Here is a 23,290-nt window from a genome sequence, read left to right as displayed (position 1 = left end):
GGAGATCTCGAAAGCTTGCACGGCTTTTTGCTGTTGTTGATCATTGTGTTGGCCTAATAAAGATAAGACACTATATGACATTTGGACAATTTTACTCTGCTTTTGTTTGTCTTTGTAATTATTATTATTATTGTCTGAGTTAGAGATATCTCAAGAGATGTTTACAGAGAATACTACATTTCCCTTCCCTAAGAGCTTTTATATTATATTAATTGCTTAGAGAATCTTTGGCGCCGTACGGGGGATTCGAACTGGCGACCTCGCTCTCACGCTCCTTTTCTCGGGGTTCCAGCGGGCTCGCTCGCTCGCCCCTTAGGCGGCGCTCGAGAGCGAGCCAGCCAGCGGCTTCAACTCTTCCAGCGCTTCTCATCTCCCTCCAATCAGGAGCCACGTCCCGGGCATTTGCGCTCGTGACGCGCCTTCCCGGGGAAACAAGGTTCCAAAGAACCAGCGCGCGCTTGCGTGCAGCTTTGCCTCCGCGCTACAGCAGAGGGAGAAAAGACTTGTCGTGGAGGCAGCCAGCGCGTCGCTGCGCTGAGCTGAGCAGAGCGGGGAGGGGATTGCAAGCCCAGGACTCGGCACGCCGGAAGGCATTTTGGGGGAAGGGGCTTTCTTTGTGTTTTGATTTGCTAACCTTTGGGGGGGATTTTGTCTAAAAAGCAGCAGATCTGGTGCGTACGAATAAAAGCACCGATGTTAACCTTCCTTCCCGTCCTCACCCTCTGTTAGGTTTGATGCATTCAATGCAATAGGGGTTTTCCGGGGGAGAGGATAGCGGCGCGTGCGAGTGTTCGCTTAATTTTAATTTTGCAAAGAGGCGTTGGTGTTTTTTTTTAATTGGAAGGTTTCCTGATTTTAGAGTGGAAGCGGCAGATCGGACGAATGAGTTTGGGATTGTTGTTTTGTGTGTGTGCGCGAGATCGGATCTGCAGCTGTTAAATGAATAGTTGGATGCGGGGGAGGGGGTTGTTGTGGGAGGCAGCAGACCTTCTGGTGCATCCGATGCATTTTTAAGCAGCTCGCGCTGCTGCTGCTGCTGCTCTTCTCCAGTTCTGATCCCAGCCGCGATCCTACCTACTTGTTGTGTGCGGAGGGCATGAGTCAGAATGGAAAACGATGGGTTTTGTTGCTATCCTTGTGTGCGGGGGATAGAAGCGTCTTGATCTTTTCCATCCGTGGGACTTTTCTCGGGGTCGAGTTGCAATAGGAGCTGTGTGGGAAGCGCTAGAAACCAATACCACCGGGGGCTTCAGAGGGCTCTTTTTTTTTTTTTAGCTTTTAGATCTGCTGCTTTTGAGACTGAATTCTTCTTTTATTTTTCGCTAGAAGGAAAACTCGGATTTTTCTTATTTCCCCCCTCCCCTACCCCCGAGGGGTAGGAATTGAAGGGAGAGGTTTGATTATACATATTTTATTTGGTGGCGGGGCTAAGATTGGTGGTGAAACCGCAGCAGTTTCTTCGGCGTCCTTCGGAGCTGGGGGGGAAAATGGAGGCTGTGATAGAGAAGGAATGTAGCGCGCTTGGAGGACTCTTCCAGACCACCATCAGTGACATGAAGGTAAGAAGGCTGAGAAGGGGTGGATCCGGGTGGTGGTGGTGGTGTCGCGAGGTGCCCGGGGGGGGGGGGGTGCGGCCGAACCGGGCAGATCTCCGCCTGAGAATCTGCTCTCTAAATTCCACCTGCATTGAAATGATTGCTGGGGGGTTCGTGGGAGGGGAATCACCAAAGCGCCCCCCTCGGTGTGTTGCATGCAGATGGAGGAATCCTCCCTTGTATTGGCATCAGCTGCAGATCGCTTTTCCCCAATGGGCTGCTGCTTGTTTAATCTCGGCTCCCCCCGCGCTCCTCCCCCCCCCCCCCGTCGGAGGCAAAAGAAATTACCTAGCTGTTTGCATTTCTTTTTCTCTTGGCTGTGCATTGGCATCTCCTCCCCCTTAACCCCCCCCTTACCTTCGGGGCCCAAGATTTCCCAGAGTCCCTTGGGATTATTCTAATAGTCTAAATAGAACCATTGAATAATAATGATGATGATTACTATAAAATAGAGGGAGACCCACTCTAGAGCCAACGCTACATATTCAAAGCTCCCCTGAGATGGGTTTGGAACCAGGGAAAACGTTTGTGTATAGATATCGCAATGAATATCAAAAACTAGGACTTTCTATATTTATTTCACTCTGAAGCTCTCACTTCTCTGCCCCTCCCAATTCCCCAGGCCTGGAGCGGGGGTATAAACCTGCCATTCTTCAAATACCATTTTGGTTTCACTCTTCTAAGCACGTACCTGCTGCTCTTCTTTTTACAAATGGGGGTGTGGGCAAGGGGCAATCATTTTTTTCAAGGCCACCTGAACGCCCATATTGTGAATTGACGTGTGCAGCTGTGTTTCCTAGAAGTACAGTTACGGCTCTCGTGTTGATACCTTAGTGGAACCTGTATATGCAGATATCAGATGTTAGGGAGAAACGGGGGGGGGGGGGGAAAGGGCGTCAGGTTCATGCTTCTCTGGGAAGATCGCAGTGGCAAGTGGCTGCTGTTGGAAAACAGAATGGTGGACTTTGGTGGGATGCATCTAGCCAATTCCTGTGTTCTTAAAGCTGATCGGGATTTAGGTGGAAGCTACTTCACATACAACAGTCTTTTATGTAAAGTCAGAAAAGTTACTGGCCTGAATCTTCCATGTTTAAAAACTAGGCTGCAACTAGAAACAGATTTTTGCCTTTTAGCAGGCTGGTAAAAATTAAAAAAAAAAATGGCTTCTGCCGAATGGGCTGATAGAGAGGGACAAATCCTGCTGTCGGTTCTCTGCCAGCCTTCCTTTCGTCTGTGGCCAGTGCAGAAACCCAGTGGGGTTGGTTAGGAGGGCCAGAGCAGCCCTTCCTTTCTCTGCCAGCCTACTCACCCCTCTGTATGGAGTTCCGTGCGCTCACTTGGATGGAATCTCTAGTTGCCTGTGGTGAGCAGGCGAATAAAACGTAAGGCTGGGCAGCATATCCATGTTATGCTTGTAGTCACTATAATGATGACTGTCTCAACAGTGTTGTGCTTTCTCTATACCACTCCATATTTTCGCTTTCTTGTAGTAAGTTGAAGACCTGTGTGCGTATTATGCTTTTAGTCGCAAATGGAAAGAGCGGTCCAACTCAGGGGATGAGCAGTTAATCTGCACGTAGGAGGTCGCAAGTTCATTTCCCAATGTTTCTACTTAAAAGGGTCTTTGATAGCAGATGGACCAATGATCTAGCTTAATATACGATGGCTTCATGTGAACAAATGTATGTGGAAGTACAAGAACTTAGCTATTCAGTGAGAAGTAACTACTGCCTACTGTAAGATGTGAACACCATCAGCTAATAGTTGGGTGCCATGTGGTCCTTGCTTATTCTTAATTAACTGCAAAAGGGCTCAATGCATCATGCATCTTTGAGGACTGGAGGAGTCCCAGGTCCAATACCTGGCGTCTCCAGGTAGTAGCCCTACCTGGAAGAATCCTGCCTGAAACTCTGGAGAAGCCACTGCCAGTCAGTGTTGACAATACTGAGCTAGATGGACCAAGGGTCTGACTCAATAATAAAAGTCTGTTTCCTATGTATTTAAAATGCTGGCTTTTGTTGCTGCTGCTTGTTTTATTTTGATATCCATCTCAGCGTAGTTGTATGACCATAGTGGGTGAGGTGGATGTCAGAGAACTTTTTTTCCCCAGCAAGGGCAAGATAGTGTGTTGTTTTTGTTTTGGAAGGAGAAGTGTAGCAGCTTCTTTGCTAGAAAGGAAGACGTAAACTAGTTTGGGAGAATAGATGCAAAGCATAATCCAACTGACGGGGTGAAACATACATTCTCAAATTTATGCTTGGGGTGCTTTGTGGCAGTTTTTGATAGCATAGAAAATAGTTCCCGACCCCTCCCACAACTCTTTTCCTGCAAAGAAGTCGGGGAGAAAGGAGAGGTGGTACTTGGTGGTGAAAGACTGAAGTGGTAGGTGGGCACAGGATGTTTGCCCCATTTTTGAACTACAAAGAAACTATTAATGAAGGGTAGGTGGATGAGGTTGGTTCAATGTGTGTGTGTGTCTTGGGTGAAAGTTGTTTGCTTGTTGTCTTTTACAAAATCTTAGTTCTATTTCCATCTGAGCAGACCTCTGGAGATATTAGAAGTGCAGCTTCTTTAGATGTGGGTGGATGTGAGCGGCATTGCACATTCGGAGCCTGTCATAATGAACCCTTTGTGATGTGATTGGACTCCAGATCTTCTTTTGTTGAGCGGCCTCCAAGTCTCATGGGAAGGAGGGGCTTCGAAACAAAACCCGCAATCATTTTCATTAAGTCCACTTCAGCAGTGGGACCATTTTAGCAGATGTCATCTTCCGCCAGATGGAATGTTGCTGTGAATCGTTAAAAGCAGAACTTATCCTCCTATTCTTTCCAACCGGAAGCAGATACATCTTGGAAACTGTACTGAGCTGCTACCTGCAGTTGAAGGAGAGTTCACCTGGAACACTTCTCTCTTTCCACCCCACTTCCTTTTAAATGCACATCAGTTTTGTAGAGCTGGACAGAGCAGAGGATGTGTTTTAAAGGAAGCAAGTCATCCATCCGTTGTAGCAGTGGAAGCATTTTTTTTTTAACTTTACAGAACAGCTTCTCAGGATAAGAGGGAAAACGATACATCAATTTTATATTCAATCTTGCAATGTTGTTCAGTCAACTAAAACTTGCTAACAAGTTCCAAAAGGGGGAGCTGTCTGAGGCTGTTAACAACATCCAATACAAAGAGGAGTCCAGTGGCACCTTAAAAGGCCAGCAGTTATGCCGTGGCATAAGGTTTTGTGGATTAGAGCCCACTTTATCGGATGCATGATATAAATGCCAAACCTTGCTATTTACAAAATTCTAACCCAGTCCTTAAATGAATCAGATTTTAAAACAACAACAACAACCCAACAACCTGCTGTTAGTCATTTGCTTTTATTAATTGTGTGTTGAAGTAATGCCAACTTAGGCTATAATTCTATACACACTTATTTGAGAGTAACTTCCATTGAATTCACTGGGGTTTTCTTCTGAGTAAATGTGTCAACAAGACCAGGTTGTGTGCCTGATCTAATTTCTCATATAACAGCTTCTTGTGAAAACGTTGTGATGCAACTAAGATTACAATCCTGTGTATATTTGGGAGTAAGCCCCATACTGTGCGACTTAGTCTTGCTGTGACGTCTTTAGAATTGGGGTGTAAAGACTTGAAACTGGATTGTCAAATAAAATAAATGAAAATAGGAGTGCATCTGACCAAAAGGCAATAATAATAATAATAATAATAATAATAATAATAATAATAATGTGTTTAGAGGGAGAAGGGATGCAATCAAAAGATGTAGAAAACCAAGTTAAGATTTTTTAAAACACCCAATATATAAAAATGTTTTGAGCATTGTCTTCCTGATAAACTATTAGTAGGTTATCAGGGAGAAATAAAATGGAAAAGTTCTGTGAAGTATGTGCTTGAGATGAGTGGTACAAGATAACTCAATAAGTTATTAACTTACCTTTTATTAATAATGTTATTATATTATACTACTATTACTAGCAATAGTAGTATAAGTATTGCCTTGTTTAGCAAACATCCAGGAAGAAGAGCATATCCTCATTGGGTTTTTTTTTTTAAAGGAAGCTTAATCGTGGTTTTCTATATTCATAGAAAGCTTAATCGTGGTTTTCTATATTCATGAACTATGTTCTCTCTCTCTCTCTCTCTCTTTCTCTCTCTTGCTTAACTGGATTTTGGCACACAATCCAAAGTCACAGCAAAAAGGTCTCTCTTGCCCTCCCCCAAAACTTCCTTTTTTTTGGCACAGTCTACTTGGGGAACAGGATGCTGTTGCTGTAAAAATGTGAGGGACCCTTTTTGGATGTAGCTTGAAATATTTCAGATTTTGGTTTTGTGGGGAGAATTTCCAGCTGACGGATTAAAAACCAAGAACTTCAAGGATTATCCGGCATGGGTGTCAGCAGTGGGTGTAGCTTTGAGCACCGGTTCAGCTGCAAGCTGAGACAAGGACAAATCCCATTGAACAATTTGTCCTTGTCCACGCTTGTTGGACATGGTTTTAACTGCTCCGGTTAGGCTGCCACCTGTTTGCTTGTTGTGAAATAATGGGCAAATTTCTTTTGTGCGGAGGAAGCTTCCAGGACTTCAGCAGCCCATGTGTCAGAGTTCTGAGCAGTCTGAAATGACTACTTGTCACAATAGCATGTTAATGTGGGACAGTCTGGATCGTAAGATCCTAAAAAGGCCTCTGCTGTTAACCTGTCACTACAAGTCGAAATATTGATCTGCTTATCCCAAAGAATCCCTTGTGTTTTCCCAGATGTCAAAGTCTGCCAGCTGTCCAAATTCTTGGACTTCTGTGGCAACATTTGACAGTTGATCTTAAAAGTCACCAGATCGCAATTTCATACGTGGGGGAAGGGGTATTTTGGAGGCTCTTCCCGAAATAGCGACATCTGTTATATGGTGTGTGGCTGAGAGGTTCAAGGAAAAACCTCTTAAATTGAAGGAAATCAGATAACCCTAGTTGCTGTTCATTAAGTATGACAGATTTTGTTATTGAAAAATTAACTCCAAATTTAATAAAAAGTTAACTCCAAATTTAATAATGGGAAATAAACTATAAGTCTGCTCCTGGCTTTCCTACACTGGTTGCCAAATTTGTTTCCAGGCCAAATTCAAAGCCCTGGTTTTAACATACAAAAGCTCTATGTGCCTAGGACTCTAATACCGTATGGATAGCCTCTCTTCCTGTAGGAATCTACCCTCCTCATCAGGTCATCTTCGGAGCCCTTCTCTGTGTGTCCCCTCTGAGAGAAGCTCTGGGTATAGGGGTGGCATTTTGGGAATGGCCTTTACTGTGATAGCTTGTTTATGCTCTCCCCAGGAAAGCTTGCCTGGCACCAACACGGTCATATTTTTGCTGCTAGGCAAAGATGTACTTACTTTTCTTGGCAGTTGGACATTAGTTATGGCCTACTTGTGGGCTGTAGGTTGTATTTGTTCTTTGCTGTGAGGTGGGGAAGAGAGCCAGTGTGGTGTAGTGGTTAGAATGTTAGACTGGGACTCAGGAGATACAGGTTCTAGTCCCCATTAATGAATGGGGCTGAAGATCATTGAGTCACTTTGGGCCAGTCACTGACTTTCAGCCTAAGTCTGCACCATAGGACTGTTGTGAGGATAAAATGCGGAGAAGGTCAACCATGTAAGCCTCCCTGAGTTCCTTGCAAGAGGAAAAATGGCAGTGTATAAGGTGTAACCAATTTTTTAAAAATAATGTATATATTGATTTAGATTTTTTTCTGTATTGTGTAAGTCGCTTTGATACTGCTTCTTGTGGTTGGAAGTGACACATAATAGATCATCATCATCATCGTGATTTTAATGGCTCAGTTTTAATTAAGCATTCCCCAGTTTCCATGGGAGTTGTGATGGTTTTATTCTACCTCCAGGGTCAAAGGTAGTAGCGTGCCTCCCTATACCAGTCACTGGGGAGCATTAACTAGAGAGGACAATTGCAATCATGTCCTGCTTGTAAGGTTCCCAAAGGGATCTGGTTGGTCACTGTGGGGAAACAGGATGCTAGATAGGCCTCTGGTCCAATCCAGCAGGGTGCTTCTTATGTTCTTCTGCCTATTTAAAAATAAAAAATAAAAACTGAGATGGTTGGGGAAGTTCCAAGAAGCTGTGCTGTGTGGAGTTCTTTAAAATTCCAGTTTATGTGCTGTGAAGTTTTGGTAAAATTCGTCATTGGTACGTAGGCCATTGACTACGACCGACTGATGTCTGCTGTGCTCCCAGTTGGATCCACATGTGGTTTCTTTGTGCATTCTGTTTGCTGTGGAGTTGAGTTGTTACTTTTTTCAAAGTTGATATTGGATCAGTGTCAAAAAAACAACGGCAATTCCAAAATCACTTCATAAGGGAAGTTATTGCTTGATGTGCTTTAACCATCATCTTGTTTATTGGGCGTTTTCTGTTCTTCCAAAGGATGTTTTAAAGGGTGGAGAGAATGTTTTAATCAGGGGTGGTGGTGGCTAATCCAGGATACTGATAAACGCAAGTTTGTGAGTGCGTTCGTAAGCATGAGTTAAATGAGGGACATGGGATGCGAACCCCACACAACTGTGGTTAAAGTATATTGGAAATGAATTCTTTACTCAAAGCTATTCTGAGAATGCACCCCAACATTTTGAGAGGATGATTTTTTGGACGGCACTTCTTCTGTACTAACTCCTATTATTAGAGTTGGCACTTGACCAGTCCAAAAAACATGGTGAGCTGACTCATCAAATGGCAGCCTAATATTAATTAGTCCAGACAAGCTTTTCTCATAAGAAGAGCCATCCTGCATTGGATTAAGCCTCTGTCAGGATCAGGCCCATTCTCTTAATGTTGGGGGACTGGGTTCCAGAGCCTGAATCGGACTTGGAGGCTGAAGAAGGAGAAATACGCCAGCCAAGACAGGAAGCAGGGAAGGAAATTCGCCAGGAATCAAGGAAGAATCTTTCAAGGAGCTTATCAGGTATGACACTCAGGCTCAAAGATCATCCTCCCCACCTTGGAAACTCAGTCTTTGTCGTAGGCTGAGGGAACGGCGGAGTTGACAGATCCCAGAGTCCGCCACAGGGTCAAATGGGTGGAGTTGAAAGGAGGTAGGAGGTGGTTCACTAGGTTAGCCACTCACCAGAAGTTTCAACTTGAAGACCCTTCCTGAAGGAGGGATTTAGTAAAAGCCTGTTGTGCCTTGAGGGAAACTGTCAATTTAGTTGATGGGCACCCACCTTGCTTTTTTAGGCTAAGTAAGCTTAGAAGATAGCTCCTAGCATTCACACTCCCGTCAGGTCTGTTTATTGAATAAAGCTTCGTGGATTGCATGGCAGCCCTCTTTATTGTCTCACAGCTTGGTGGGAGGGCTTGAAATCACAACAGGATCCATCTAGTCCAGCATGCTCTTCACACAGTGGTCGACCAGCTGTCGACCATGAAGGACATGAATGTAACAGCACCCTCCCACACATGTTCTCCAGCAACTGGTGTACATAAGCTTACTTCCTATGATACAGGACGTAGCGCATACTTGTCAGTAGTAGTAGCCATTGATAGCCTTCTGCTCCTGAAATTTGTTTAACCCCCCTTTTTTAAAGCCATCCAAATTGGTGGCCATCACTCATCTTGTTGTAGTGAATCCCGGAGTTTGACTCTGCACCGTGTGAAGAAGGACTGTGTTGGACTACCACTCCCATAATCTCACAGCTGTGGAATTATGAGTGCTAAAGTCCAGTACATCTGGAGTGCACCAGCTTGGGGAAGGCTGGTTTAGTCAAATCGGATTATTATTCAAGACTGAAACCCTATATGTGCTTACCTGGGGATAAGGCCCATCAAATCCAGTAAATGCATTGGAATTGGTGGTAGTTCTGACTTCTGGACTTCTATGGCTACATACTTCCTCTTAAATCTTTGTTCCTATGCCTGCATTTGCAGCGCGTAACCAGTAGAAGCTAGCCCGTGTGGCTATTGGAAGAGGTGAGGGAGGCCCAAGAAATGTGTCATGGTTTCCCATTCCTGAATGAGATGGGCAGGTGTGTGTGTGACCTTGACTCTTGCAAGGTCAAGGAGAGCTCCCTCATACCATTGGTTTTTTTTTTTTAAAAAAAACCACTCCATTCAACGTGTCTTACTTCGGTTACGAACAAACAGGTGGTGGCTTGCGCGAGGTTGAGTTTCCTAGCAGCTTTGTGGTTTCTAGCATGCCTTGAAGCAGGGCGATGGCATGCAGGAATCCTTGTGTGGCAGGTTCGTGCCACAGCCGGGTCAACTGCTGAAGTATTGTGGCTAAAAGACAGAGCTGTAATCAGAGAAGTCCTCTGTTCAAACCACACCTTGGCCATAAAGTCATTGGGTAGTCAGTTATTATTATTATTATTATTATTATTATTATATTTATTTGTATCCCGCCTTTTGCCCAATGCTGGGCCTCAAGGCGGCCTTACAAAGTTTAAAATATACATGGGGGGGGGGGGGAGGGAAACAAAACCACAAACAATTAAAAAATACACAACAAAATTATAAGACATTAACATAGATGGAGGGCTGGATTATTCTCCAAAGGCCTGCTTGAACAAAAAAGTTTTAGCCTGCTTCCGAAAGCCCATCAAGGAGGGAACCAGCCTAGCTTCCCCAGGAAGAGAGTTCCAGAGCACCGGAGCAGCCACCGAGAAGGCCCTCTCCCATGTTCCCACCAAGCGTGCCTGTGAAGAAGGTTGGACTTGAAAGAAGGGCTTCTCCAGAAGATCTCAAAGCACGGGCAGGCTCATAAGGGAGATACGTTCTTTCAAATAACCTGGACCCGAACCGTATAGAGCTATCTATGGGCTATCAGTGGCTATTGATCATGTCTGTATATTACCTCCAGTATCCGAGGCAGTATGTCTCTGTATATCAGTTGCTGGGGAGCCTTAGCAGGAAGGTGCTTTTGCTCTCATGTGCTACTTGTGGGCTTCCCACAGGCAGCTGGCTGGCCACGGTAGGAACAGAATGCTGGACAAGATAGGTCTCTGGTCCAGGTCAGCATGATTTGCAACCCTCTGTCAGCCTCAGGCTCCCAACTGCAACTTAATGGTATGATGCAGGCTTGTCACATAGGGGCTGTTCAAAAGGATGATCATGATAATGTATATGAAATGCTTTGGGAGATTAATCTGTGTGCTGAGCATGCAGTCATGTCCATACTTACCCGGGGATAATGAGAACACAGCACATGCTGAGTACACATGCATAAGACCATATGAAATCGGCCACGTGAGAGTCTTGTGCCAGAGTTGGGGCTCGTTCACCTTGTCCGCTGGGTTTTTGTTTTGTTTGGACAACTGCAGGGCTCCCCATCATGCAACAGAATGCAGGCCTTGCACATAGGCTAAGGTCTGGTTAAAACTTATTCCGGGCACTGATTGGAGTTCTACATATGTTTTTATGCTTTCTGCACTTTCCTTTCCTCTTTTTTTTTTTTTTTGGTAAGAAGATATTTCTGCCAGCACATTGTGTTGAGCCAAAATACAGCTGATTGTTCACTTGTTTGTTTGTAATTAACTGCAACCAACTGGTCTTCCTTGCTCTGCAATTCTTTGCCATTATAAACAGCTGCAGTATGTTTCTTTTCGGACTTGGGAAGAGGGGAGGAGGAGAAAGCTCTTCTGATTCTTATCCTCTGATCTTGAGTGTTGATCTTGGAAACAATCAACCAAGCAGCTGTCAGCACATTGGGGTTTCTTTAAACCTGTGGCATAGCTGTGTAAACGGGTAGCTATTTTTAGATTTTAAAGCAGTTGCTCAGAGTGTGGGAGGCATGCTCCCTGAGGAGGAGAGGACAACTTCTGGAGGCAGAACTTTCTCCACCTTGCACCCCCTTATTGTCCTTTTTGTTGAGCTAAGGATGCTATCCTGCATTGATCACTAGTGGAAGCATGGTGCATTGGCAGCGCAGGGCATGGAAGAGGAGTCATGACTTGCTGAGTGGTTGTGTACAAGGTCCCTGATAATGTACGTGTGAAGCTGCCTTACACTGAGTTGGATCATTAGCCCATTTCACTCCGTGCTGTCTACTCTGGACTGTCAAGAGTGCTCGCTCCAAGGTTTTGAATAGGGGGTGTGTCGTCTTCCCTCACCAGCCTAGTTACCTGATAACATCTTAACCTGGAGCTTTTTGCATACTGGACAGAATGGCTTCAGACCCAGGTACTTTTTGGAGTGCTTTTCCCAGGATGTATGTAGCAGCCCAGCTTTTGAGATCTTTGGAGGGGCCCCTGATGGTAGCCTTGCCTACGGGCAATGCCTTAGGAGTGGTGACCCATACAAGGGCCTTCTTTGTTGTGGCACCCTCATTATGGAATTCTTTGCCTTTGCATTTCAGCTTTACTGGCTGCATAAAACACATCTCTTCATCCAGGCCTTTGGTCCTGTTGATGTTTGCTGTTCTTCAGGAGACCTTTTGAGTACTTTTTTGGGGTGTGTGAACAGTTTGTTGAATTTATAGGGTTTGAAGTAGCATTGTTTTATTACTGCATGTGTTTTGGATTTTTATTCTTACTTTGTAAACCATTTTGTGATTTATTATGAAGAGCAGTATATAAATTCATTAAACGGTGAACCCTCACCGCTATACTGTGTCTGTTCATGCATTTGCTCAGTATTATGAAGGAGCATGGTGTTGCCCGAACTGGGGTTGCCTGAAGCCATAGTGAGGGGTGGTGTGGTATGCCCAACAACTTCATCAATACTGCTCTCAGCAGAAGCCACAAGAGCACACATGACAAAGTTGTTTGTTTTGGACAGTCATATTCTGTCTTGGGAGTATCCTACTTGAGCAAAGTTTGCTTTAAAGGCTTTTCTTTCCAGTTCAGCACAATGCCACAGGTGCTGCAAAAAAGATTTTGAAGTGTCATAGCATAGGAATGAATTTGTGCATTGCTGCGTAAAAATATTACCAGTTGCACTAGTGTTGGAGGAGGAAGCGTCTGTATAATTATGTACTGAATGCCGGTAAATACATAACATATGGTGGTTTTCTTCAGTTCATTCATTTCTCAACTTGCTGCTGAGGATGGGGGGAAAAGCAATAAAAACCAGCAGCGTAAAATAGATCTGTGTACCAAAGAATTTGCTATCTGTTCATCATATCTTGGCTGTTACAGGAGATGAAGCATATTGAATAGGGTTGGGCCGTTGAAAAAATCAGGGAAGAAATGGCCAAGTAATGGTAGTTCTAAAGCACTAACTGGATCAGAACGTTGAAAAAAAAATTGGCTTTTCTCTGACTCCCCATAAGAATAGCCCTGATGGATCAGACCAAAGGCGTATCTTGTTCAGTATCCTGTTACTTACAAAAGTCAACCATGGGAAGACCACAAGCAGGACAAGAGATCAATTCTCCAGTGGCTGGAATGCTGCCTCTGATCTTAGAGGAGGTAGATTAGGCTGCAGTCTTTACCTGGGAGTAAGTCATATTGAACACAGTGAAGTTGATTTCTGCGTCGATCTATGTAGGATTGCACTATTCATGTCTCGCCCACAGCAATATCTCATGCGTTTTTACTTCAACCTCTTCTCCTGTTTTAATGCCTTTGCATCACTCAGCTCTATTGACTAAATACCTTTATTTGCAATTTGGTTCCTTTAATTAGGGTGATCATATGAAAAGGAGGACAGGGCTCCTGCATCTTTAACAGTTGTATTGAAAAGAGAATTTCAGTAGGTGTCATTTGTATGCATGCAGCACCTGGTGAAATCCCCTCTTCATTACAACAGTTAAAGCTGCAGGAGTCTTGCCCACTTGACCAGATACAAAAGAGGGCAGGGCTCCTGAAGCTTTCACTATTGTGATGAAGAGGGAATTTCACCAGGTGCTGCATGCATTCAAATGACACCTGCTGAAATTCCCTTTTCTATACAACTGTTAAAGATATAGGAGCCCTGTCCTCATTTCCATATGGGTCACCCTAATATACTAGTAAACTGTTGTATTAAACCTAAAGTGTCTGGTGTGTCAATGACGCCATGTCTGTAGTCTAACTCCCATGTTACTGAGAAGGGGAAGGAAAAAAGGAAGGTGGGACTCTTAAGGAGGCAAGAGATCTTTAAGGAGTTTTTCTGGGGTCCAGGACAGGGAAGGGACCCTGACACACCTGTTGTATATTGGAATGTAATCTAGTTCAAGTAGAGGTGATTGAATGGCTCAAATTGGGTTCTGAGTTTTAGAAGATCGCTTTCTTGCTGCAAAACCTATTGGGAGAACCCACATAATTGTGCTGAAACTTAAGCTTCTTTCAGCGCCATCCTACGCATGTTTACTCAGAAGCAAGTCCCACAGTGTTCATTAGGGCTGACTCCTGAATAAATATGCATAGGACTGTGGCTTCAGTAGTGTAAATTTAAGATGTGATTTCTCCCCTGCCCACCCCGCATTGTCCTCTATGTGTTCTCAGCTCTGGTTAACTTTGAAAAAAGCAAATGTGAACTTCATACTGAACTGTTAATTCCCCCTCCCTCAAAAGAGAGGGGAAAATATTTTGCAAGAGTTCTGGTGGTTTGTTCAGGGTTGCAGACCTTTCTACATACTGAGCTGGGGAATGTAGTGGTGTTTGCTCTTCGTAGCCATGTACTTTTGGCTTGCCAAGTGGCCTTTTCCCTTATTGATTGACTGAATGTTTATGCAATAGATGTCACTCTGGTTCAGCAAACTAAGGCCTCAGCTAGACCTACTGGTCTAGTGCGACAGATGGATGAAGATCTTGCGATATTTTTATCGGGAGATCTCCCCCTCTGTTTACATGCAGTGCGCGCCCACCATTTTTTTTTTTTTAAAGAACACAGAAGATGCGCTCATGCGCTCAAAGGTAGGTTGCGCAGGTCACGGCTCCTCTTGAATAACCGCGAGGAGCCAGGACAAACCGCGATGCCCGGCCACACGTTCCGTGGTCTCGGGATCAGCCCAGGACCATGGAAAAACCAGGCTCAAAGTGTAGGGTGAGATCCTGGGGCAAGGGAGGGATCATCCCTCCCTGATCCCAGGATTCCCTGTGCATCCTGTGAACATACAGGGACGATCCCGGCGATCGCGCCGGGATAAAGCCCTGTCTAGCTATGGCCTTAATCTCACTCTGTTCAGCAAACTAGTTCTTTTAGCTACTCTGTCAATTCAAATGCTGACATGACACGGTGAAGTTTTTCTCTTTTTTGTAGGACATAATTGCACTGGTTTTCAAGTTGCGCTAGTGGGCCCATGAGTTTCTGTAACTCATTTCTGTAAACCGCCTAGAGAGCCCTGGCTATGGGAGCGGTATATAAGTGTAATAAATAAATAAATAAATAAATAATAAAATAAATAAATAAATGAGTTGTGCTGGATCTTTATGTGCAGTAGAGCACTGATTAGTGCACTTGGGTGACTACAGCTAACTCAGTGCTGGAAGTTTGAATACTGAGGTAAAGGGAGAAAGGTTGCAAACCAGCTAGATGGTAACAGTCTTGAATTTCCCCCTCTTGGTTCCTTGCCAGAAATGGAGGCTACAAAGCCCGGAAAATAATCCAGCAGAGATTTGCTTGCTGACACCGTGCGTGTCAGTGTCACGCATGACATTGCTTTAGTGCATATGGATATGCTATGAATGAAAATACGTGTACTTTATTTTTTTAGGGTTAGCCAGAAAGACTCCCAGAATAGTTTGCAAAAAGTAGTAAGACAGTGACATTGCCTGCACAATATGATGATAACATTGTGGGGCAGCTAGCCACGATGGTTTGTCGTGTTGTGTGAACCTCTATTGCTTTCCACAGGTTGGCTTATTTTTTTTGCAAACTACCCATCCTGTTCTAGGGGTTGTTTGAACCCCGATGGCTCGTTGTGTCATTCAAACCCAGAAGAGCAATTTCATTGTGGATTGCTGAGATTGGCTTCACAGCTGATTGGCAAAGGTAGCAAAAAGCCCAGGCCACTGCTCTTCCACCGATGCCGTAACGGCACTTTGGAAGGCCCGTTACAGATTCCACAGTTTTTTTAAAAAATATTTTTCAGTGCCTCAAAAATGTGCAGTTGGGCTCACAACGTTTTTAAAAAAAATATTTTTGTTGGTCTTTGACAAGCATGCTGTTAGGGCTGTCTCATATGTATAGTCTTGCCTGGTCAATTTCCTTGTCTATTTCATCTGTCAAAGGGAGCAGGAAGTAGAGTAGGGAACATACAAGGAAATTGAAAAGATGAGGCTGCATATTGGCTAATTTGCGCACAGTTGTGACGGACAGGTGTGTGTGTGTGAATAATAGTAAGAGAAATGAGGGCCCCGATAGTGTAATTCAAAGCACTGAAAATGGGAGGAGTGGGGAAGGTGATTGCACTAAGTGCACCAAAAGGGGGTAACCAATATCTCACTGCTGGCAATATGAACCTCTCACTGATTTAAGTGTTCAACTGACACTTCTCAGTGTCCTCCACCTTTTCAACATTTCCTTGACTCTCCAGTTATTCCAGAAAGGGAAGAAATTAACTCCTCCTTCTTTTATAGCTCTTTTATGGAGCTTCTTACTGCTGCAGTTACGGTGGTCCCTGATAATGTTTTTTTTAAAAAAAAAAACCTTGAGAAGATGGCTGCATGGGGTGTAGTGAAGGGGTGTGTGTGTGTGTGTGTGTGTAAAAGTACTGCTAGTGCAGGCATCCCATTTGCTCTTTTCCATTCTTCCACCCTGTCGAATATTTGCATAGTTTTTGGGGGGATGGGAAAGTATTCACAAATTTAATGGCTGGTAAGTAAGTGGAGGGCAAATTTGTGCACCTGGAGTAACTGCTCCATTACTGCTAGTTCTAAATTTTCCCTCCAGTTACTTCCCTGCCCTTTAATTTGCCCCACTGGCCACATCTGGTAGGGAGATGGTGTGGAAGATTAGGAGAGCCCTGATTCAATAGTGCCACTTATAAGTAGATTCTTTTTATCAAAGTGGGAGGTTTTCCCCCCTATTCAAATGTATAGGAAAACTCCGATGTTGGAATGGGCAAGCAGTGGGTGCTGGTTATCATGTGGTCCAGCGTCCATTAAAAAATGTTCTTCTAAACTTTCATTAGTCTGAGTCTCAGAGCAGCTTGACAAAACACATTTTGGACAACTGTTTCCTCCTTATGGGAGGGAGTCACAGATGGTGTTTCTGGAGCTTTAATTGTGGATTGGTTAAATACAGTTATCTCATTTCTTAAAAAGTAAATGTTGTGCATATTCAAGACTGCTTGAGGAATATTAATTAATCTGGATTATTTATTTATTTACTGTATTTATATACCACTCCATATCTAAAATAGACCCTGGAGAGGTGAATGTAAGAAATAAAACAGTAAAAAAGAGATTAGTTATCCCTTTATCATCCAGGCATAAAAGGTTAGATTCCCCACCCCTTCAATATGTAGTTACAGTGTGGAATGAAATTTCTGATCTCTGTGACTGTTAATAAAGGGGCTAGTTGACTTCTCTGACTGTTAATAAAGTAAACTAGCTGTTAACAGGTTAATTCACCTGAAATAAAAGGTTATTATTCCACGTTTGTTGGTATAGCTGATTAGCTGTTAAAGGTAAAGGCAGGAAAAGCCAGAAGGCTCTGTGTACCTTTACAATGGACTAATAAGCTAGTCCCAGGAGAGATCTTTCCTTAAACAGGAGGGTGTGTTTGTCTGTAGTCATACTTTCGTTGGCTTGTATTACACAGTTAATGACAGTACTGTCACGCAGCTAGAGTGATGCCATAATGGATAACAGCTTGACCTTTTGTCTTATGATGACAAATTTCAACATTTGTTTCGTTCTAATTAGGATGGTTCCTGTTTTTAAAGGATTTGGGAACACTTTTATAGATCTAGGGGTGTGCTGAAGATCTTCCAGTTTTGAATTTTGGAATGATTCTTGCACAGGATATTATATCCTCCCCAAAAACACTTCGGTTATTTGCTATTATTTCCCCAGAAGCATCTGCTTCAGTACTGTTTCTATGTCTCTCCCCCACCTCAGTTACTATTTTTGAATTCGTCGCCGGGTGATCCCAACCCATACAGTAAAAGGGATGATGTCATAGCACCACATGGCCAATCAGTTTTAGCTGCATAAGGGTTCAGTTGAATCCCCATCACACATTAAAAGAATGCAGGATTAGCATAGGATTCCCCCACCTCCAACATGGAAGAATTCTATGCATGTATATTGGTATGTGTGTAGGGCCCCTTGTCACATGTGTCGATCAGCCTTCCCCAACCTGGTGCTTGCCAGATGTTTTGGACTCCACTCCCATTATTCCTACTGCTCCCAGCACCATTGGCCATGTTGGCTGAGGTTGTAGTCCGAAACATCTGAAGAACACCAGGATGGAAGAAGTTGGTGTAAACGAATTGACTTGAGTACATTTTCGCAAGCAATACTGAAAAAATATTGTAAGGGAAAGCTTTTTTGTATATTGCTGGAAATATCCCTCCAAACGGTGAGTGATTTTATCCCAGACCTATATAAATCTAATAATTTATTGTAATGGAATTGGTCACTAAAAGTTTCAGGTTGTAAGAATGAAACTTGATGAAGGAAGCACCTCTTGATTTCAAGCTGGAGAAAAACATTGTATGACCAGTGAGTGTTGTGTGTGAGAGAGGAAGGGGCATAAAAGATATGTTCAATGAAAGGTAACCTGATAGACAAATCTGATGATGTCTAAATAGTTTGCTGCTTTGTTGGTCATTATGCTATAACAGGTCGAGGCTGGGATGTGAATTGCTTGGAACTCACGTATTTTATTGGTAAGAGTTGACAGGTCTCTTACTGAGTGCAGAACTGCTCCAGACCAGTTACAGTCTAATCCCTGACAAAATGGTGTCTGTTTAATAGGTCTCTGGCCAGTATCTCCTGGGAAGTAACTGCCCAGGAATGATCAAATAGATGTTATGTTGCCCTAAAGCTGTTCCATCTTTTTGCAAACAGATAGACCAGTTGGGCTGAATTTGACTTTTCGAATGATCCTGGAAAGAAGGCTTTGTTGGAAATTAATGTTGAGTATGGGAATAATATATATTTATATATTATTTATATTTATATAAATATAATAATATATTTATTTCTTACCCGCCTCTCCCTCTGGGATTGAAGTGTGGAACAACATTAAATACAATATAATACATAAAACTAGTTAAAAGAGCATATAAAACCAATACAATATTAAAATAGCAATCACAACATCTTAAAATTCTTAGGTTTAAAATTCATCTGGGTAGGACTGCCAGAAGAGACTAGTCTTTATGGCTGTCTTAAACTCAGAGAGAGTATTAAGGCGATGAATCTCCTCTGGCAGGCCATTCCACAGTCTGGGGGTGGCAGAAGAAAAGGTCCTCTGGGTAACAATTGTCAGCCTAGTTGGGGCTGACCGGAGTGTGCGGGGCGGATTGTATGGGAGAAGGTGATCCCGCAGGTAACCAGGACCCAAACCATGTAGGGCTTTAAAGGTAATAACCAACTTTTTATACTTCGCCCTGAAATTTATTGGCAGCCAGTGAAGTGATTTTAAAGTTGGTATACTATGGTCACCCCTAGGTGTACCGGTGACCAACCTGGCTGTCATATTTTGAACTAGTTGAAGTTTCCGGACTAGGCACAAAAGTAGCTTTATGTAGAGCGCATTGCAGAAGTTGAGCCTCGAAATTACCAGCGCATGGTACTGCTAATGAACCATGTTTGGCGTTTGTGTTTGGAGAGGAAGGAGAGGAGATCACTTAGAGTATGCAATGTTAAGGTATGTGCGAAGGGAGAAGTTGAAGAGAGCAGGGAATGACCATTGGGAAGGTGATGGGAATTATGTCAGTTGATAGTCCTGGCTATGGGGGCGGTATAGAAGTGTAATAAATAAATAAATAAATAATAAATAGTTGGAAGAGGCTGAAGGGTAGAGAGGATTAGCTGGTGGGATGGGTTCGGGAGATTACTAGTTCTGATTGCATTCATCCCAGATTTCAGTTTCCTGTGAATTTGTTTGAGGATTTGTGTGTGGAAAATTCATTGTTTGGTGATGTTGACATTTCATTTTAGAATTCTTTTCCATTTTTGCAGTGCAAAAAAAATTGGAAATTTGAGGGAAGACTAGATAAACCATTAATGAAATTCTTTTCTTTTTTTTAATGTGATGAGTGGAATTTTTCCTAAGATAAGCTTTTACTCAAAATGAGTAGGTCAAAGATTTTGATAAGACAATCTACAGCTTATCTGTTTAAATGTGATTAACTTCGTCCACAATAAATATGCCATAATATAGTGTATTATTATCCTACATGTTTAAGAGTTCAGCGTTTTCAATGTTATAAAGTTTAACGATACTTAAATACACTGCTAGCCCTTAACATTGTGATTGTATTATTATTATTATTAATAATAATAATATTTATAAAGCACCATCAATTTTCATGGCACTGTACAGAATAAAACAAAACAAGAAAATCTGCCATATGGCTTACAATCTAAAAGTATGAGACTGTTTTTATCAGAATCATTGCTTTGGTTTACTACAAAATTTGAGTTTCTTACATTTTGACCTCTGAGAAGGAGGGGGGGGAAATAAGACTGTGGGCTTAGTATATGGTACAATGGTTTGCAGCTCTCTCTCTCTCTAGTATTACTCACAGTTTTGCTTTTTCAAAATGGCCATGGCTTCAACATTTCTGGAAATTTTACGGGTCTGGGGACAACGGTTTATACAGATGGCCTGTAATCTTTCGTCCATGCATTGCTCTTTGAGCCTACTTGAAATCTCTTTAAAAATTCCATGACTAAAAAACATTTCTGTTAATATGTAACTGTTCTTTATACAGTTGACAATTCTAGCTGATGAAGAAGGTCGTGCAGTTTGAAAGTCTACATAATCTTAAACCAGGAGTTTTATACCTTCGTCACAGCCTCACTTTACCATTTTTTAGTGTGGGAAAACAGCTTTCCCCCTCTAATCCCCTTATGCGATTTCGAGAAGTGGTTAAAGGAAACACGTTTCTGCTGAGCTATCTCTGGGGCAGTGTTTAGCTGTTTGGTAGACACCCCCCCCGCCGCCTTTTTCCCCACACTTTTTGCTTGCTTTCCCCTGCCTTTGATTCCCAAAGGTTTTGAGGAAACATAGATCAAATTCTTTGCCAGGAAAACCTCACCATAGTGGCTGCCTAGTGTCAAGTGGAAATAGGGGAACTTTGGGCAGGATCCAATTGGGGTCTTCTGCACACGGTCAGCCCCTGCCGGTCCTGGTATACGTGTGGCCGGTTCTGCCTGCCCCCCGGATACATGTGCGTCCCCACATGTGCGATGTAGCGCATCTGGGGCCAAGCCCCAAAATGAGCAGAAATGCTTGTTTCTGGAAGGCTCCTGTTATACCCTATCCAAAGTTTTTCAAAATGGTTAGCGTTCCTATTGTAACTGAATTAGCAGCCATATGTTAGCAGCCTTGAACTGTTTAGGAAAGCGGGATCTAAATGTTTTAAATAAATCATTGGAATGAGGCTGAGCACATTTGCATTGGCTTCTGCTACTCCCAGTTGCCTTTAAAACTTTAGAAGGTTGATCAAAATAAGATACTTCATTCTTCTGTATTTTTGTTTCTTTCTCTTCTAGGGAAGCTATCCGGTTTGGGAAGATTTCATAAACAAAGCAGGGAAACTGCAGTCTCAGCTTAGGTAAGTTCTTTTCATAGCTCCATGTCTCTGTCTCTTTTCTGTCCATCTGGTTTTCTATATGGATGCAAGGGCATTCCATCTTTAATCTACTACTTATGTCCAGAACCGCAATAAACTGGCTTAGAACAGATGTACTCCTGTCTCCCTGCAATCTAAGGTTTACGTATCAGGAGGCAGCTTCAGGATCATTCTCCTCCCTTCTGCAGTTTCAAGTTGAGGTTTAAACGAAAGCTATGGTTAGCATCACTGCACATGTTAACATAAGAAGAGCCATGCTGGATCAGACCGAGAGTCCATGTAGTTCAGCGCTCTGTTCACACAGTAGCCAACCAGCTATCAACCAGGGATCAACAAAGCAGGATGTGGTGCAACAGCACCCTCCCACCCATGTTCCCCAGCAACTGGTATCTACATGCTTACTGCCTCGGATACTGAAGGTAGCACTGAGCTATCAGGGCTAGTAGCCATTGACAGCCTTCTCCTCCAGGCATTTATCCAACCCCCTTTTAAAGCCATCCAAATTGGTGGCCAACACTACATCTTATGGTAGTGAATCCCATAGTTTAACTATGTGCTGTGAGAAGAAGTACTTCCTTTTATTTGTCCTGGATCTCCCACCAATCAGCTTCATGGGATGATCCTGGCCTTTTGAATTATAGGAGAGGGAGAAAAATCTCTCCCTTATGCATTCTCCATACCATGCATAATTTTGCACAGCTCTATCATGTCTCCCCTTAGCCTCCTTTTTCCCGAGCTAAACAATCCCAGCTGTTGCAACCTTCCCTCTTAGTGGAGATACTCCAGCCCTTTAATCATTTTAGTTGCCCACAATTAGCACCAACAAGGACAAGAAGTAGGCAAAGGGAATTTGCTCAGCCTGCGGATACAGTGGCCTCCCTAGTCCCCTCCCCTCCCACCAGCCCGCCCTCTGTCTCTCCTCCTCCTCCACATTAGATGGCTGTAAGCCACTGAGTTCAGAAGCTTATAACCGTCCTGATAGAACTGCACTCTTAATCAAACAAACATACCAATAAATAAATAAAAGACTAGAATTCCCCTTTGTTCTGACTTGCTGGGTGTAAATTCTGCTTCCTGTGTCTGTTTCAGTTTATGCCCATTGTTATGTCTTAGATTATTTACATTTTAGATCTGTTGGGATTTTATTCTGCTCAACTCATAAATCCTCATCTAGGCTTTTCCTTCATACTTCACTTGCACTGGAACTAAATAAGACTGAAAGCATTTTGTTAAGTCTGAGTAGGTAGATACCACCAATGTTATGCTTGCATGACCTTAGATGTGAGTTATTGTAGCAGCTCATGTTTAGAGAAGCTATCTTGATTGACATACACATTTGTTGTAAAGCTTGCAGGGAAACGGAGTGCTTTTGATTTGTTTTTGTTCTGATTTAATGCAGGATCATGCAGTTTAGTTTAATTGTTAATGCCATTACTTAGATTGCAGAGAAACTGCTGAGTAGGAAGTCAAAGTTAGGAGGGAGATTAGTTTTAATATCTATTCAATTGAATCCTGTGCCACATGTGAGTAACAGGAAATTCCATCTTGTGTTAGAACATAAGAACATAAGACGTGCCATGCTGGATCAGACCAAGGGTCCATCTAGTCCAGCACTGACCACACAGTGGTCAACCAGCTGTCGACCAAGGATGAACGAGCAGGACATGGTGCAACAGCACCCTCCCACCCATGTTCCCCAGCCACTGGTGCACACAAGCTTAATGCCTCAGATACTGGAGGTAGCACATAGCCATCAGGGCTAATCACCGTTGATAGCCTTCTCCCCCTGGAATTTATCCATCCCCCTTTTAGAGCCATCCAAATTGGTGGCCATCACTATATCTTGTGGTAGTGAGTTCCATGATTTAACTATGCGCTGTGTGAAGAAGTACTTCCTTTTATTTGTCCTGAATCTCCCACCAATCAGCTTCATGGGATGACCCCCTTGGGTTCTTAGTATTTTGAGAGAGGGAGAAAAATGCCTCCCTCTCCACATTCTGCACACTTT

General features: G+C 43.2%; 1 protein-coding gene across 7 annotated transcripts in view; it reads left to right on the top strand.

Moving 5' to 3' along the window:
• The first annotated feature begins 440 nt into the window (after window positions 1-440).
• Window positions 441-23,290, top strand: part of MTSS1 (MTSS I-BAR domain containing 1) — a 146,002-nt gene continuing 123,152 nt past the window's right edge. For 3 of the 7 annotated variants that reach the window (XM_063131118.1, XM_063131122.1, XM_063131117.1), the window contains exons 1-2: window positions 442-1,559; window positions 21,203-21,264. In XM_063131118.1, coding sequence (XP_062987188.1) covers window positions 1,488-1,559; window positions 21,203-21,264 — 134 coding nt within the window. In that variant the 5' untranslated portion in view covers window positions 442-1,487. Of the gene's footprint in view, window positions 1,560-21,202; window positions 21,265-23,290 lie in introns of all 7 variants that reach the window. The other 4 variants (XM_063131124.1, XM_063131121.1, XM_063131120.1 and 1 more) reach the window with 3 other exon arrangements.

Source organism: Elgaria multicarinata, chromosome 7, assembly GCF_023053635.1.
Source record: "Elgaria multicarinata webbii isolate HBS135686 ecotype San Diego chromosome 7, rElgMul1.1.pri, whole genome shotgun sequence".
In the NCBI taxonomy this organism is placed as follows: Eukaryota; Metazoa; Chordata; class Lepidosauria; order Squamata; family Anguidae; genus Elgaria; species Elgaria multicarinata.
The sequence above is the reverse complement of the archived record's forward strand: the minus strand, read 5'-3'. Positions and strand labels throughout refer to the sequence as shown.